At 38.8% G+C, this 17161-nt stretch overlaps 1 protein-coding gene across 7 annotated transcripts in view; it reads right to left on the bottom strand.

Annotated features, from left to right (window-relative positions):
- The window catches only part of DNAH8 (dynein axonemal heavy chain 8), a 333661-nt gene that overhangs the window by 208559 nt on the left and 107941 nt on the right, over positions 1–17161 (bottom strand). For 6 of the 7 annotated variants that reach the window (XM_042938633.1, XM_042938632.1, XM_042938636.1 and 3 more), the window contains exons 28-33: positions 15697–15893; positions 14998–15124; positions 12388–12623; positions 10181–10285; positions 4521–4634; positions 3137–3199 (exon numbers count right to left, since the gene is read on the bottom strand). In XM_042938633.1, coding sequence (XP_042794567.1) covers positions 3137–3199; positions 4521–4634; positions 10181–10285; positions 12388–12623; positions 14998–15124; positions 15697–15893 — 842 coding nt within the window. The remainder of the gene's footprint in view (positions 1–3136; positions 3200–4520; positions 4635–10180; positions 10286–12387; positions 12624–14997; positions 15125–15696; positions 15894–17161) is intronic. The other variant, XM_042938634.1, reaches the window with a different exon arrangement.

The raw sequence follows: 17161 nt of genomic DNA, 5'->3' as shown, positions 1-17161 counted from the left end.
TTTGCATTGTTTACATTTGTTGGTGGTTAGTACAGTGGTTACTCAACAAATTTACTGACTAAAGTGTCCATGGGACAAGGTGAACCCAGAAAAGGAGAAACAAAAACTTTAAAGTTAGCATACTTTAAAATAATGACATTTAAAATCTTGTCTATGAGGTAAAGACTATTGATGGATGCCAGTCACTCACCCCTTTTCCACTCAGCTCCCAAATAATATAAAAAGACCCATAGCACCAGCCAAATGGGGAGCAAAATAATCAGCTTTGTCAGCAGACCAACGGAGTGCCCAGTAACTCCAGAAATCAGAGTAAAATTGCGTCAGAGAACACCACTGCACCCTGAGGCCCCACATGAGGCTCCTGCTTCTTCCCACAATCCAGATCTTGGCACCTGCTTCTCTTGGGGGTTGGGAGATGAAAGGGCACCTGCTTTTGAGGAGAGTTGGGTCACATGTTCAGCCAGATGCATGGCAAACAGCCTGCTTACCTCACACCCTCAAACACATGCAGAATAGAAGGAGCAAGATGGCAAGAGATGGGCGCTTCAATGTCTTTTCAATGAAGTGGCCACACCTCTGGTAAAAGGGTGACCCATTAAAGTCCCAGTTGCTAACCAATAAATTGGTAACTCCTGATGGAAAGACAAGGAGGTGGGTCTACCTTCAAAATACACCAAGCCTCCAACTTCTCATCAACTCCAATGCCACCAGGCTGGTCCAAGTTACTGTCATCCTGTCCTGGACTATTTCAATAGCCTCCTAATTACTCTCCCTGCTTCTACCCTTGACTGTCAATAATGTACTCTCAACACTTGTAGCTAGAGCGAGTCACTGAAAATATAAGTAAGTTGATGTCATATTTGCTTATACTCAGGACCTTTGCACCTGCTCATCCTTCTGCCTGGGAAGCTGCTCTTCCAGATACCTGCTGGGTCTGTTCCCTCATTTCTCTAGGTCTCCACTCAAATGTCACCTTTTCAAGGATGGTTTCTCTGGAGACCTTCCACTTTATGCGCACACAGCCCAGCATGTTATTCCCCTTCCCTGCTTTAATTTTTTCCCTTGGCACTTATCACCATCCAACATTACTATCTATTTTCATCCTCCCTCTTGCTTTTATTGTTGAGGGGTTCTGCTTGGCTCAGCTGGCAGCCACCAGGTAAGCAGATCAATCTTGGTCCTGGCTCCTCCAGAGAGGCAGGCCTTTCCCCCAGGGCCCTGGGGACTTCAGGTAGCAAAGGATCAGAGCCTCCTCCAGTGTCCAGCATAAAGTGCTGGCAAGGGTGATAGATAGGGGGATCTGGTTTTAGTCCAAGAGTGACCATTATTGTCCTAAGGACAAAAGAACCCAAACAATATCAAGGGACTATGACTTTTTGTCTGAGGACATCATATTCAATGAAAGGCTGCATTCCATGAAAACCCTGGCCAGCACAGACAGCCTACCTTATAGAAAACCACCAGAGTTACTGGGCTGGACCTACCCCTCTGGAGCCAGGCAGCACACACAGTGGGTTCTGTGACAGCTGATTTCATCTACTTTGCACAAGTTTATTCCTCTAGGGTCAGCTGCAATTCCCGGTTGCTTGAAGGATCCTGGAGAAACACTTTTCTTATCTGGGTCTGGATTTTCCATTTAAACCACTCAAATCAAGGGAGATACTTGAAAATTCAATACCACATGAGAAATTCTACTCGGTTCTGATGGAAAAAGCCTGAAGTGCCCCTCTCATGAGAACCTGCAACTGGAGAGATCCCATTCAACTTGACTGAACCTTTTTTACTGCAGGTGCATTTGGTTGGTCTCAATCTTTACTATTTCTTGCTTGTATTACGGAAACTGCCATCGGTCTGACCGCCCTCCCTCCAAAACATTCTCCACACTAATGCCAGAGAAGTCTTTTAAACACACAACTGTTCTAAAAATTCAAATCTGAACAGATCATTCCCTGTTTAGAGCCCTCCAGCCCCTAGGATAGGCTACAAGCTCCTTATCATAGCCTCCAAGGCTCTCTAGGGATTTCTGCCCACTGTGCTGCCTATCCCTCATCCCTATGCTCTCTGCCCAATGCACCCCACACTTCACTCTCTCATCTCCCCTAGATCTCCCTGCTTATGTCTTCATTTCTGGGAGGTACAAATTCTGTCTAATTTGTTTTCCCTCCTGTTACCCCTGGCTAATTCTCATTAGTCCTTCAAGATGCAGCTTAGATGGCTCCTCTTCCAGGAAGCCTTTTCTGGCTGCCCCATCAGCTCCCATTGGTCTGTTTCCATTAACACTGGTTCTCACACCTAGATCACAATGCTCACCACATGGTTTTGCAATTACAATCTATCCAGCTGTCTGTCTCCCTACCAGATTTTAGCAGCTTAGAAGAAAGAACCATTTCTTAATCACCTTTCTATTGACCAAGACACACAGCAGGTATCTGATAAATATTTTTTCATGACTACAAGTGCAGGTGGGATAGGGAACATAAAGAGAACATATAGTACAGCCACTACAGAAAACAGGATAGAGATTAGAAACAAAGAGGAGAATTTCCAGATAATCCTAGGGGCTGGCTTACATAGGAATCCATGAATCCACAAAACATTAACCTAAATGGGTGTGTGGTTTTTCTCTAGATGTGCTCAGCACTCTGGGCATAGAAAAAGAGGGTAGATGGTTGGCCTGACCCAGTAAGCATTGTCCAAGGTAGGGCAAATGAAGTGGGAATTTTAAAGTCATGGATACAGAAGGAAGAAAAATAATGGATACAGAGAGAAGACAAGGAAACTTTTTGTCAATATTTTAAATTTTATATATTTTATTATTTTCATACATTTTATTATTCTATGAATTTTTACCATTAACACACAAACAAGATGTTTGGAACGAGAATGAGGTATAAGCTTAAGTTCAAAATCAAAATCTTATTCTCTAAAAATACAGAGAGAGATTCTGTGGAGAAGAGCATGAAGGGATATAAGAAAAGGAATCAATTACATTATTTAGCAGACTAGAATACAATTAAAATCTGTATGCACTTTAAACATTAACCTTTCCTCTGTAAGACAGAACACATACATTTTTCCCTAAAATTATTTTAAAGACTAACAACACATTTTCTATATGCAGAAAATGAAATTTTACCTGAAATATCTGTAGCCTGTTGCTAGCTTCTTGGGGTGGTATATTTGGAACCATGGGTCCTTCCTGTAATGAATAATATAATCTCCATTTAAATTCTTAATCACATGCATTTATCAATTTATTGAGTTTACCTATTATTTCCTTTTAAATCAATAAACATTATTTTTAATTGAAATGGTCAAATTTTGCCCCATAGATGAAGCTTTCATTTAGTTTTTGTAACAGCCTTACTGAGATATAATTCACATATCATACAATCTCTCACTGAAAACAGACAACTTGATGACTTTTACTATATTCACAAAGTTGTATAACCATGACCATTGTCAATTTTAGAATATCCACATCACTCCAACTGCCATTCATTTCTAAAGGAGCATGACATAGCTAACAAAAAATGTGACAAAATTACACCCTGCATGAAGCTTGTACCACTAGAGCTCTGTCTCATTTCATTTATGATTGTAAACAATGATGCTGTGGTTACTCATTAGAATAACTGATCTAGAGTTCCGACAACAGCCTCCTTTCACCGATGGTTCAGCCCAATATGGAAACAGAAAAGCATGTAAGTGGAACACTTGGAAGAAGCCAAAGGCAGTCTCTGGTGGCCATCATCCAGAAAACAGTTGCAAAAAGGACCCCAGATGATCTATACAATCATGAATACTATGGATATGCTAAATAATAGACTAGATTCCCAGTATAATAGAATACGAGGGCCATAAAATGTTAACAAATCCAACTAAAAGAGGCAAGTTCAGCACATGTAAAAAAAGAAGAAGGCATTTATGATTATTATTAAGGGCTTAAAATTATCTTATGAATCCAGACTCACTGTGACCACTAAAAGAAAGTAGCACATGTTAGGGAATATATCCAACTTTTGAGTTTAACTTCAAAGAGGTGGATTGTTATTGGTCATGATACTAGGCTAAATAGTCTGTGGGACTGAGCAAGTGTGACATTGATTATTTATTTTCAATGACTCTGTTGGTTCTGTAGTAAAAAAAAAAAAAAAAAAGATCAGTTGCATAACGCCCTGGTATTATGGTATTTATAGTCTCTTGCAACCTTCCAACAACAGTATTCCATTTCCAACTATGCGCATTCTGGCCTGAGAAAGGACAAGAACAGACCTTTTGGTTCCTTCTACAATCTCAAAAGCTGTTGCTCCTTTTAACAGTTATATCTTCTTTCTTCCTCTATAAAACAAGCTTAAAGGACTAGCTATCTCCTGTTTTTCAGATAGCTGCAAATATGCAAGTACAGCCTTTTATATACAATGTGCAAATCACAGTGTATTTCTCAAGACTCATCACTGTCATCGCATATAACACTCCACAGAACATTTTAACCCACAGTATGCAAATACTTGGATTACCATCTCATACGCTTCTGTGAAGTTCATTACATCCTCACGAAAAACTTCCACGGCCTCAAGAAGATTACTTTTAAACTTTGGCTGCACTTGAACTAGTTCATCTTGCACAGAAACCTAGAATAAGAAAGAATACTCAACGTGAGATGTATTTAAATGAAAATGTATTTAAATGTATTTAAATGAAAGCCCTAATTCTATTCCAGCAAGTCTGTTATCCTGCAGTTGCCCAGGGATGAACAAGGATGTCTCTGCCATGTTGTTTAAAAGACAAAAACAAAAACAAAAGAGAAATAAATAACCCAAATCCACCAACAGGTGACACAAATAATTCTAGTTCATGACCTAAGAGGCAAAGCCAGCTTCTGTAACTGCGGTTAGGAAAAAGTTTTCTGGCTGATCCAGTCCAGGCCATCACTGTGGCCAGGGGGACAGCTACTGCTTTAGGCCCAATCTGGGTCACATGCTGGCTCTGGGGCCAGGTGAAGACCTGGGATTAATAACCTCTAGGGGGCGCCTGGGTGGCGCAGTCGGTTAAGCGTCCGACTTCAGCCAGGTCACGATCTCGCGGTCTGTGAGTTCGAGCCCCGCGTCAGGCTCTGGGCTGATGGCTCGGAGCCTGGAGCCTGTTTCCGATTCTGTGTCTCCCTCTCTCTCTGACCCTCCCCCGTTCATGCTCTGTCTCTCTCTGTCCCAAAAATAAATAAAAAACGTTGAAAAAAAAAAATTTAAATAACCTCTAGTAGGTTCCCGTGGTTGTAGTGGTTGGAACAGTCACCTAAAAGAAAGTGATATTACTCTGGGTATTTAAAAAAAAAGGGGGGGAATGCCCTCTATAATACTCTTCAAAGTTTCTGCTTAAACCTTCAATCATAATAGCTATCACTTAATTCATACTACCTGCCATACTTTTTACATAAGTTAACCCATTTAACCCTCACAACAACCCTGTGTGGTAAGTGCTGATATTATACTCATTTTACAGGTGAGAAAACTGAGGCACAGAGACACTAAATAACCTCCCAAAGACTCCAGCATCAGTAGAGGCAAGGTCAAGATTCAAAACCTGGTAGTGTGGTTCCAGGGCTCCTGCTCTTAACTGTTCTGGACAACAGCATCTGCCTAGGCTACTTTAAGATTATGCATGATTGTAGTAAAAGGATGGGTCAATAGGCTTAACACTAACAGTTAAAGAGGTAGAACAACCTGAGTGAATCTTTCCCATTGAACAATAACAGAAAGTTGAGCTTCACTAAATCTCAGTGGAGGGTTCTCCCTTTCCTTCCCAAGATGCACTTCTCTGACTAAATCATCAATCATTTTTTAAAAATAAGTGATTAGTCAATACTAAACATGAATTTAGATAAATATGAGTATTGAAAAAGCATTTTATACACATTACATCAAGGGAGCCTCATAACCACACATAAAAAAATTCCTAATATGTTCCTGAATGATCACATGAAGAAATTGAGAAAGAAGAGTTATTAACTTGCATAAGGTCACCTAATTGGCTGGTGGCAGAGCTGGAATCACAAGTCATGGCCCCAATTTGAGCTCTGTATTCTTGCAACTCTGTCTTGCTTCAATCTCAGGGACAAATCTCTCCATAAATAAGGAATTTTAATCCAATGTTTAATTAACATTCAATAAAAATTTTCACTATAATTAAAGAATCTGGACCCACCCTTCAAGTTCATTTTTAATGTTTAACTGTGTAAATGTTTACCAACTTCAAAAATGCTTAGAGAGAAATATGTAGCTATAAATACCTGCATTAAAAGAAAAAAATCTCAAATCAGTAACCTAACCATCCACCTTAACAAACCAGGCAAAGAAGAACAAACTAAATGCAAAACAAGCAGAAGGAAATAATAAAAATTACAGCACAGATAAATGATACAGAGAATAGGAAAACAATAGAGAAAATCAACAAACTAAAAGTTTCTTCTTTGAAAAGATCAACAGAATTGACAAACCTTTACCTAGACTAACCAAGAATAAAGGAGAAAAATTACTCAAATTAACTAAAATTAAAAATGGAAGAGGGATATCACTACCTACTTTACAGAAATACATGGAATTATAAGAACACAATAAATAGAGTGAATTGGGACCCTATGGGGTAGGAGAAAATATTTGTAAATCATATACCTGATATGGAGTTAATATCCAGAATATATAGAGAATTCCTACAACTCAACAACAACAACAAAAACCACAAACAACTCAATTCTAAAATAGGCAAAGGACTTGACTAGACTTTTTCCCAAAGACAATATACAAATGGCCAGCAAGCATATAAAAAGATGATCAATGTTCTGTATCACAAGGGAAGTGCAAATCAAAACCACAATGACATACCACCTCACCCATTAGGATGCCCACTATCAAGGAAACAGAACATAACAAGTGCTGACAAGGATGTGAAGAAATTGGAACCTTTTTGCACTGTTGGTGGGAATGTAAAACAGTGCAGCTGATATGGAAAACAGTAGAGTGGATCTCAAAAACTTAAAAATGGAAAGGATATGATACAGCATTTCTATTCCTGGATATCTATACAAAAGAATTAAAAGTGGGGTCTCAAAGAGATATCTGCACTTTCATGTTCATGGCAGCATTATTCACAATGGCCAAAAGATGGAAGCAATCCAAGTGTCCACTGAGAGATGAATGAATAAACAAAATGTGGCATATACACATAATGGAATATTAGTCCGACTTGAAAAGGAAGGAAATCCTGACACATGTTACAACATGGATGAACCTTGAGGACATTATGCTAACTGAAATAAGCCAGTCACAAAAAGATTGCATGATTCTACTTATATGAGGTACCAAAAGTAGTCAAACTTATAGAGGCAGAAAGCAGAATGGTGGTTGCCAGGGACTGGGGAAACAGAGAAATGAATTAGTATGTAATACATATAGAATTTAAGTTTTGTAAGATGAAAAATTTCTGAAGATTGGTTGCACAACAATGTGAATATACTTAACACTACTAACTACACTTAAAAATAGTTAAGATGTGAAACATTATGTGTATTTTACCATTATTTAAAAAGAAAAACCTTGCACATGGCTACAATAATCAAGTCATTAGGTTACAGGCATAAGGGTAGACATATGAAGCAACAGAATAGAATTGAGAGTCCAGAAATAACTCCTTACTTTTATGGTCAACTGATTTCAACAAGCGTGCCAAGGCAATTCATTGGTGAAAGAACAGTCTTTTCAACAAATGGTGCTGAGACAACTGGATACCCACATGCTTTTGCATGAAGTTGAACCCTTAACTACACCATATATAAGAATTAACTCAATGTATCAGAAACCTAAATGTAAGGGCTAAAATTCTAAAATTCACATAAGAAAACATAGTAGTAAATCTTCATGATCCTGGATTTGGCAAAGGTTTTCTAGACATGATACTAAAACACAAGCAACAACAACAAATAGATAAATTGGACTTTATTAAAAATTAAGTCAAAATTTAAAAAATTTGTGATTCAAATTCAGAGACAGAATGTAGAATGGTGGTTACCAGGGTTTGAGGGGAAGGGAGAATGTAGAGTTACTATTTAATAGGCATAGAGTTTCAGATTTACAACATGAAAGGAATTATAGGGATATAGTGTAATGGCTGCACAACAATGTGAATGTCTTTAATACCACTGAACTGTGCTCTTAAAAATGACTGGGGCGCCTGGGTGGCTCAGTCGGTTGAGCGTCCGACTTCAGCTCAGGTCACGATCTCACGGCCCGTGAGTTCGAGCCCCGCGTCGGGCTCTGGGCTAATGGCTCAGAGCCTGGAGCCTGCTTCTGATTCTGTGTCTCCCTCTCTCTCTGCCCCTCCCCCGTTCATGCTCTGTCTCTCTCTGTCCCAAAAATAAATAAACGTTAAAAAAAAAATTAAAAAAAAAAAAATGATTAACATGGTAAATTTCACGTTATGTGTCTTTTAATGTGGAAAAAAAAACAAAAAAAAAGAAAAAAAGGACACTGTCAAGATACTGAAAAGATATCTTCTTTATCCATTCATCAGTTGATGGACACTTGGGCTATTTCCATAATTTAGCTATTGTAGATAATGCTGCTATAAATATTGGGGTGCATGTATCCCTTTGAATTAGTCCTTTGGGTAAATATCTAATAGTGCAAATGCTGAATCATAGAGTAGTTCCATTTTTAACTTTTTTGAGGAACCTCCATACTGTCTTCCACAGTGGCTACACAAGTTTGCATTGTCAACAACAGTGCAAGAGGGTTCCCCTTTCTCCACATCCTTGCCAACACCTGTTGTTTCTTGTGTTGTTAATTTTAGCCAGTCTGACAGGCGTTAGGTGCTATCTCATTGTAGTTTTGATTTGCATTTCCCTGACAACATGGATGGGGCTGAAATAAGTCAGTCAAAGAAAGACATACACCATATGATTTCACCCATATGTGGAATTTAAGAAACAAAACAAATGAGCAAAGGGGAAGACAGAGATTGAGAGAGACAGAGAGAGTGAGAGACAGACAGAAAGACAGACAGACAGAAGCAAACCAAGAAACAGACTCTTAAAGACAGAAAACAAATTGATGGTTACCAGAGGGGAGGTTGGTGGGGGATGGGTTAAACAGGTGACAGAGATTAAGGAGTGCACTTGTTGTGATGAGCACTGGGTGTTCAATGGGAAGTACTGGCTCACTACATTGTACATCTATATCTAATATTACATTATGCCTTAACTAGCTGGAATTCAAGCAAAAACTTGAAAAATATAAAGAAAAAAAAGAAAATGAAATTGAAAATTCAACCCACAGAATGATAGAAAATATTTGCAAATCCTTTGATATAGGACTTATATCCAAAATATATAAAGAACTCTTACAACTCAAAAATAAAAAGACAACTCATTTTTTTTAAAAAAGCAAAGTATTGGGGCGCCTGGGTGGCTCAGTCAGTTGAGCGTCTGACTTCGGCTCAGGTCATGATTTCACGGTTCATGAGTTCGAGCCCCGCATCTGGCTCGCTGCTGTAAGTGCAGAGCCTGCTTCAGACCCTCTATCCTCCCCTCTCTCTGCCCCTCCCCAGCTCATTCTTGCTCTCTCTTTCTCAAAAATAAATAAACATAAATAAATAAATAAATAGCAAAGTATTTAAGTTCATATTTCTCCAGACAAGATGGATGAATGGCCAATAAGTATATGATGCTCAACATCATTAGACACTAGGGAAATAAAGTCATGGTACATAGGACAACATGGATAAACTTCAAAACATCATGCTAAATGAAAGAAGCCAGTCACAAAAGGCTACATATTGTATGATTCCATCTATATTAATGTCCAGAAAAGACAAATCCATAGAGACAAAAAAGTAAATTCGTGGTAGCTAGTGACTGGGGTAAGAGGAAGAAGAAGTGGTTGCTAGTGAGTATGGGGTTTCTCTTGGGAATATGAAAATGTCCTAAAAGTAGATAATAATGGTGGTTATGTGACTCTATGAATATACTAAAAATCACTTTTCATATACTTTGAAATAGTAAATTTTACGGTATGTAAATTATATCTCAATAAAGCTCTTAAAATATATATATTTAAGCTTTAAAATGTATGAAAAAAACTTTTCTAGTTTTTTTTCTAAAAAAAATAAGAATTAAATTTGTACTTACAGCTTTGCTCTGCAATCTGTTGAAAGAGTATCTCAAGGTGTCAACTGCTTCTGATTCTTCTTTGGTTACTTCAACTTCAAATCTGTTTAAAATAGCATAGGCTTCCTGGAGAGTGGGAGTAGAGTTCAGAAACATCACAAGGAAAGCAATTGACAAATGATTTAGATTTCTTCAAAAACACATTCCTATTCTCCCCATTCTTAGAAGAAGACAGTACATTCCAGAAGAGTGGTTCCTAAATTAAACGTGTATAAAAATTGCCTCTAGATTCTAACTGATACCAGATATTTACTCTAGATCCTCGGTCCTGAAATCTGCATTTAATAAGCACCTAAGTGATTCTGATAGAGATGTGGGCAGATCCTAGTATTTCTAGGAAATACTATCCTAGAAAATGTCCCTAGAATCATTTTCTGCCTCTCTCTCCTCCTTGATCTTGTGCAACACCATGCAAGATATCTTCTCATTACTCTATTCAAATAAGGGCTGGCTATGTAAAAAATAGAATGAAACAATGATATGGGAGATATTCTGAAGAAAGGAGACTTGAATGACCAGAGGAATGGACTGGCAAATGGATTTACTAAAAGAATTTATGCTGAAGAATAAAGTTTCTGTAGTCAAGAAAAAATGATATGATAATTTGTTAAATCTTGAAGAATGGATGGTCAGGCATCAAAAATTCCCAAGCACTAAGATTTAAAGAGGTATTAAAGATATGAAGTGCATTAGCTACCAGAGAGTATAAACACTAAATGGTTTTTAGAAGGCAATACTCGACTATGAGCACCGGCATACCAAACAGAGGCAGTGAGAATGCCAATGTCGCAGGTATTTGGAGGAATAAGGGAGAATGTTCCTTACAGAATTTGAATTTAAATTTAAATTTAGATTTAATTTAGAGAATTTTTTTTTAAAAGAGTCATAAAATAAACTAAGACTCTGATTTTTTATTATCAGTATGAGCCAGGAATTTAAATATGAGTCATAAAATACTTGTAGTACACAAAATAATGGCCTCTCCAGTGTTGTCTGCATCCTAATCTCCACAACCTATGACTATGTTACTTTACACGGCAAAAGGAAATTTGCAGATGTGATTATGTTTAAAAAACTTGAGATGGGCAGATTATGCTGGATAAACTGGGTGGGCCCCATGTAATCACAAAGGTCCATATAAGGGAAAGAGGGAGGCCGGAGAGTAGAATCAGAGATGTGAAGCTGAAGCAGGGGCAGGAGTGACACCACTGCTGGAAGGGGCTGTGAGCCAAGGAATAGAGGTGGCCTCTAGGAGCTAGAAAAGGCAAGGAATGGAATCCCCCCTCCCTAAGAGCCTCCAGAAAGAATACAGCTCTGCTGACATCTTGATTTTAGCCCCATAAAATCCATTTTCAGACTTAGGATCTGTAGAACTATAAAATAATACATTTATGTTGTTTTAAGCCATTAAGTTTATGGTAATTTGTTATAGCTGCAGTAGGAAACTAATACAGTACTCTACCCTAAAAATATTTCTGATCTTAGTTCCAACAGTTTACTATTGAGCCTAAGTGTACTGCTCCCACCATGCTGCCCTGAGTATGCCATTGATCAGGAGTGAGACCTGTATGTGGTTTCTAAAGAAAGCTAAAGATATTTGGGGAACTTGGCTACCATGTCAGGACTGATATGAAAGCACAAAACCATTCATTTCTGTAAAATGTTGGTGTTACCATAAAAAACTGAACACTGTCTAGACCAATTCAACATTATTAAATATCAGTATTCCTTTGTATACTGTTCACTGTTGATAATTGTCAAAATCCCTCCAACGACATCAAATCAGAAAGGAGAAAGAGGCAGACTATGCCATAAAATAGATGAAGTATGTTAACAGGATCAATTTTCGTGTGTGTGTGTGTGTATGTGTGTGTGTTTGTGTCTTCTTAAATTTTTTAATAATTTTTTAAATGTTTATTTATTTTTGAGACAGATAGGGAGACAGAGTGCGAGCAGGGGAGGGGCAGAGAGAGGGACACACAGGATCCAAAGCAGGCTCCATGTTTTGAGCTGTCAGCACAGAGTCTGATACAAGTCTCGAACTCACAAGCCACAAGATCATGACCTGAGCTGAAGTCAGACACTTAACCAACTGAGCCCCTCAGGTACCCCTCTCTCTTTTTTTGAAAAGCATCTCAAGAAAGAAAAAAAATGCAATCATTTCTTACTTCAATTGGTCCCAAAGTCATGTCCATTTGAATTTCATTATCACGGATACATGCTAAGGCTTCCATTGCAAATCTGACATCATCTAAATCACGGATAGGTCTAGATAACTTTTTCAAGTATTCATTGATGAATGCTATCATGTCTGACATTTTCTTTTTGTATTCTTCATTCAAATATCGACAGAGTAACATCTTCCATGCTTTAGCCTCAATTGATAAGGCCAATTTCATTGGCCCTGGAGAAGAGGAAAAAAGATCAGAATACAACTGACATACTGAAACTATTTACTTCATGTCTAATCTGAGCATCCATCACTGTACTGCCCTATTTGATGATCACTAGAGACATGTGGTTACTGAACACTTGAAATGTAGTCTAAATTAAATGTGCTATAAAGTTACTACATTTTGAAGATGCAATTCCTCTCCCTATAGAGTATGTTAAGCTGTACATGAGAAGGACACTAGAGTCTATGGAGAGGAATTTTCGAAATTAGTTCTAGCACTGCCCAAGGTGAACTTTGCTCTGTTTCTGGTCATCCCGTTAGCAGCCCTCATTCAGTCCTCCATATTCTTCTAGGTAACCCCAAAAAGTGGAGTGTAATATATTCTTTTGTCTGCCAAACTTGTCCTCGTTTTCCCATTATTCCACTCTCTACCTCATCCACATATTAGAGAATGTGTATAACCTGACCTTGTACCTGGACCTGATTGTCCCAGTCAATTCTGACCTTTTATCTGACATTCAGAATCCCTTTCTTGTTTGGAATGAGACTTGAGGGGGAACCATGTGGTCTGGGAAGCAGAAAAAGTCATGCACAGAGGGAAGAAGAAATGAGAGGCAGAGAGAGTGGATTTCCTCAGCTTCCTGTACTGTCCCCAGTTCTGGTTCATACCTAAGGCCCAGTTGCCTCTTGGATTCTGGGATATACAGTTTTCTCATAAAAAAGCTCAGACAGGTTTCTGTTCCTTGAAAACAAAGCAGTTCTAAAGTCAACTCTATTTTAACAATCCTCACACATTCCTCTTTTCCTCTCTTGGTATCTCTCAAACCCCCAGCCCTGCCATGCTTGAAACATGATCGCTTCCCCTGCAATTCCCAACAGACTGAGAGGACTAGGGAGCTGAGGAGACAGCAGCCTGAAAAGAGACGCACAGTCAACCTGTGGGTTGAAGCTGTGAGATCTTATCTCATGAGGTCTGCACCTCATGGACCTCTCTTCTCCTTTTCCTCAGGCCCCAAGCATTCAGCCCTCCTTCCCCTTTCTTCAGAACTGTTGCCACCTATTCCATTTTTCAGTTTCCTTTCTCAAAAATCAAGCCACCAGCCAACTCTCACACTGCGCTAGAGTTGATTTGTGTATGAGGAATCACAGCACTAACCACTATGAGAAAACAAATGGGAAGTTTAAGTGATAGTAATAATAATAGGCAAATTAATTTTCCAAAAGTCTACAGTTCTTGGAATGATTGCCCCTGAGGTATAGTTTCTGGTTTCTAACTGAATATCCCCTCCAAGTGCTTGTGATTCTTCCCCAAATTAAATACCTTCTTGATAGATATAATAATAGCATTTAATATTTATTGAACTCAACTACTTGTCAAGTACTATGTCAAGTGTCTCATATAAAGTAGTTCATGAGGCGGGCACTGTCATTATCATCATCAGCAGAAGAGACAGCAGTCAAAGAGGTCAGGTAACCTTGATAGTCAAATTTGAGAGTCAGTTACACTTACTCCTTAAGGATAGACCTGCAAATCTACTTACAATGGATAGTTGTTGTAAAATAGGTCATTCAAATATCTCCTGAGAATAAAATCTTCTCACAAACTTCAAGCAAGATTGATTGTATCTCTGTAACCATGGCAATAAGGAGCCACCACAACCCAGTTTTAAACCCAAATCGCAGACCAACAGACCTCAATTCCCATGCTTTTGCCAACCAATCAGCACCAGCCCCTCCCTTCTGAATGTCAACCAATCAGAAAGAACATATTCAATAAGCCCACCTCCGAGCACCAACCCATCAACAACAGTCTCACCCGAGTAAGCATCCTTCTACAGGTGATGTTAACCTATCTACACCCATAGTGCTTGAGCTCCATGCCGCCCAGACACCCTATATGAGATGGGGCAGTGTGCTCTGTGGAGAACACTGTGCCTGAGCAGCACAGCTCTCCCTTAGTCTTGTAGTCAGTAAAATTAGCTTGGGTTTTGTATTTCAGATATTGAATGGCTGTCTCATCATCCTGTGATATTCTAATCCCAAGTGGATTAGCTTCTCAGGAAACCTCAAACTGTCTGACTCCTTCCTATCTCATGTATACAACTCCCTCCTCATAGTAACCCCAAAAAGTGTTTCACGTGTAGTTTAGTTGTTTGCCAATTGAGGACTTGGGCAGTGTATTGATTGTATTAAGCCACCCTTGTATATTATGTACAAAGAATATATAATAATATATTATATAACATACATATTATATATAACATATATGCATGTATATATGTATACCATATATGTATATGAAAGGTAGCTTAGTAACTGCTTTCTACATAACGTAACATTTCATATGAAAATACAGACACTTTACATCACATTTTAAAAATACCTGTATGCAGTTCAAGTGCTCCTACAACAACAATAGGCTTCAACTCATCAATCTCCTGTTCAAAAGTAGCAAAGTGTAGAATTTCTGATCTGATTTCAGTCAGAGAGGGGTTGTTAGCCAAAAACTCCTGTAGTAAGGAAACAGGAAACAATGTTTTCTTTAACTTTTGGACAGTATAAATTTCACACTGCTTTTTCTTTTTTTTTCTTTTTCTTTCTTTTTTTTTTCCTTATATATTTTTCCATTTGCATGTCAGGCCAGTAGCTCAGTAAAGAGAGGGATGAACTGGTAGTACCAGAAGATGAGGAGATGAGGCCAAGTGAGGGAATTTCATAGTCTACCATGAACAACTAACTGAGTTATTCATGTGTCCTTAAGTCTCTAACCAAAAATACAGTTGAATCTATGTAAGCGTGACACGCCCTTGAATACCCAGCCTCTGAATGTCTGGAACATAACTGGTACCCAACTGTTTACACAAATTAAATGAAACCTGCCTGAGCCTCATTACCCTCAGTTGCCTCAGAGTGTCACTGTGAGTACGGCACAAAATCCACTATGTTAGATGCTTGGCCTTTTCAGGTTCTTGACCTCTGCTCATGAGTTCCTGTCATCATTCTGATACTTTCCTGCTTCTCTCACACACGTTAGATATAAACAGTTCAAACCCAAACCGCATCACAAGTAGCCAAAATACACCTTCACTTTCACGTCTCGGTCCTCTGTCCAGAGCATCTTGTACTTTTGAAAGTCCTGCAAGGCCTCATGAGCCACCTTCCGTAGAGAATTCACAGAGGAAGAAAGGAGGAGGACCAATTTGGAAATATCCTTGTGCTCCGCTACCCCTGGATAAAAATTCTTCAGCTTTCTTGCAGTAATTACTTCTTCCACAGACTCTGAAAACAGATGGTTTTATAGAGATAACTTCTATATGCAACTTCAAATATTATCAATTTTAATATTTACAGACTTCTTTCAAGCTGGATTTTCTTTTATTATTATTATTATTTAAATTCAAGTTAGTTGACATACAGTGTAGTCTTGGCTTCAGGAGTAGATTCCCGTGATTCATCACTTGCATATAACACCACCCAGTCCTCATCCCGAACAGTGCCCTCCTTAATGCCCATCACCCACTAAACCCATCCCCCCATCCAACACCCCTCCAGCAGCCCTCAGTTTGTTCTCTGTATTTATGAGTCTCCTATGGCTTGCCTAAACCACTGTGTCAGATTTTGAGGCCTAGATTTCTTTAATGTGGGAAAATTACTTTCAGAGAACAGAACTTAAAGACACTGATTAAACATCCCCACCCCACCGCCGCATAAGTCCTTCAAGGAAAGAAAGGTCAAAAGAGCTACAATTGTTGCTCTATAGAACAGTATGGTGGTTAAAAGAGATGCACCATACTTATTACCCATATAACCTTTGGCCAGTTTTTTTTTAATATGAAATTTTTTGTCAAATTGGTTTCCATACAACACCCAGTGCTCATCCCAACAGGTGCCCTCCTCAATGCCCATCACCCACTTTCCCCTCCCTCCCACCCCCCATCAACCTTCAGTTTATTCTCAGTTTTTAAGAGTCTCTTATGGTTTGCCTCGCTTCCTCTCTTTTTTTTCTCCTTCCTCTCCCCCATGGTCTTCTGTTAAGTGTCTCAGGATCCACGTAAGAGTGAAAACATATGGTACCTGTCTCTGTATGACTTATTTCACTTAGCATAACACTCTCCAGTTCCATCCACGTTGCCACTAAAGGCCTTATTTCATTCTTTCTGATTGCCAAGTAGTATTCCATTGTATATATAAACCACAACTTCTTTATCCATTCATCAGTTGATGGACATTTAGGCTCTTTCCATAATTTGGCCATTGTTGAAAGTGCTGCTATAAACACTGGGGTACAAGTGTCCCTATGCATCAGCACTCCTGTATCCCTTGGGTAAATTCCTAGCAGTGCTATTGCGGGGTCATAGGGTAGATCTATTTTTAATTTTTTGAGGAACCTCCACACTTTTCCAGAGCAGCTGCAATCTTTCCAGTCTTCATGGAAATACTTGTGAGGATTAAATGAGACAATTTATGTTTGTCCTCAGCTCAGCATCCGGTATATAGAGATCATGCAATCACTATTAGCCACTACCATAAACATCTCTTGCCAAAAT

This window comes from Panthera leo, chromosome B2, assembly GCF_018350215.1.
Source record: "Panthera leo isolate Ple1 chromosome B2, P.leo_Ple1_pat1.1, whole genome shotgun sequence".
Lineage (NCBI taxonomy): Eukaryota > Metazoa > Chordata > Mammalia > Carnivora > Felidae > Panthera > Panthera leo.
The sequence above is the reverse complement of the archived record's forward strand: the minus strand, read 5'-3'. Positions and strand labels throughout refer to the sequence as shown.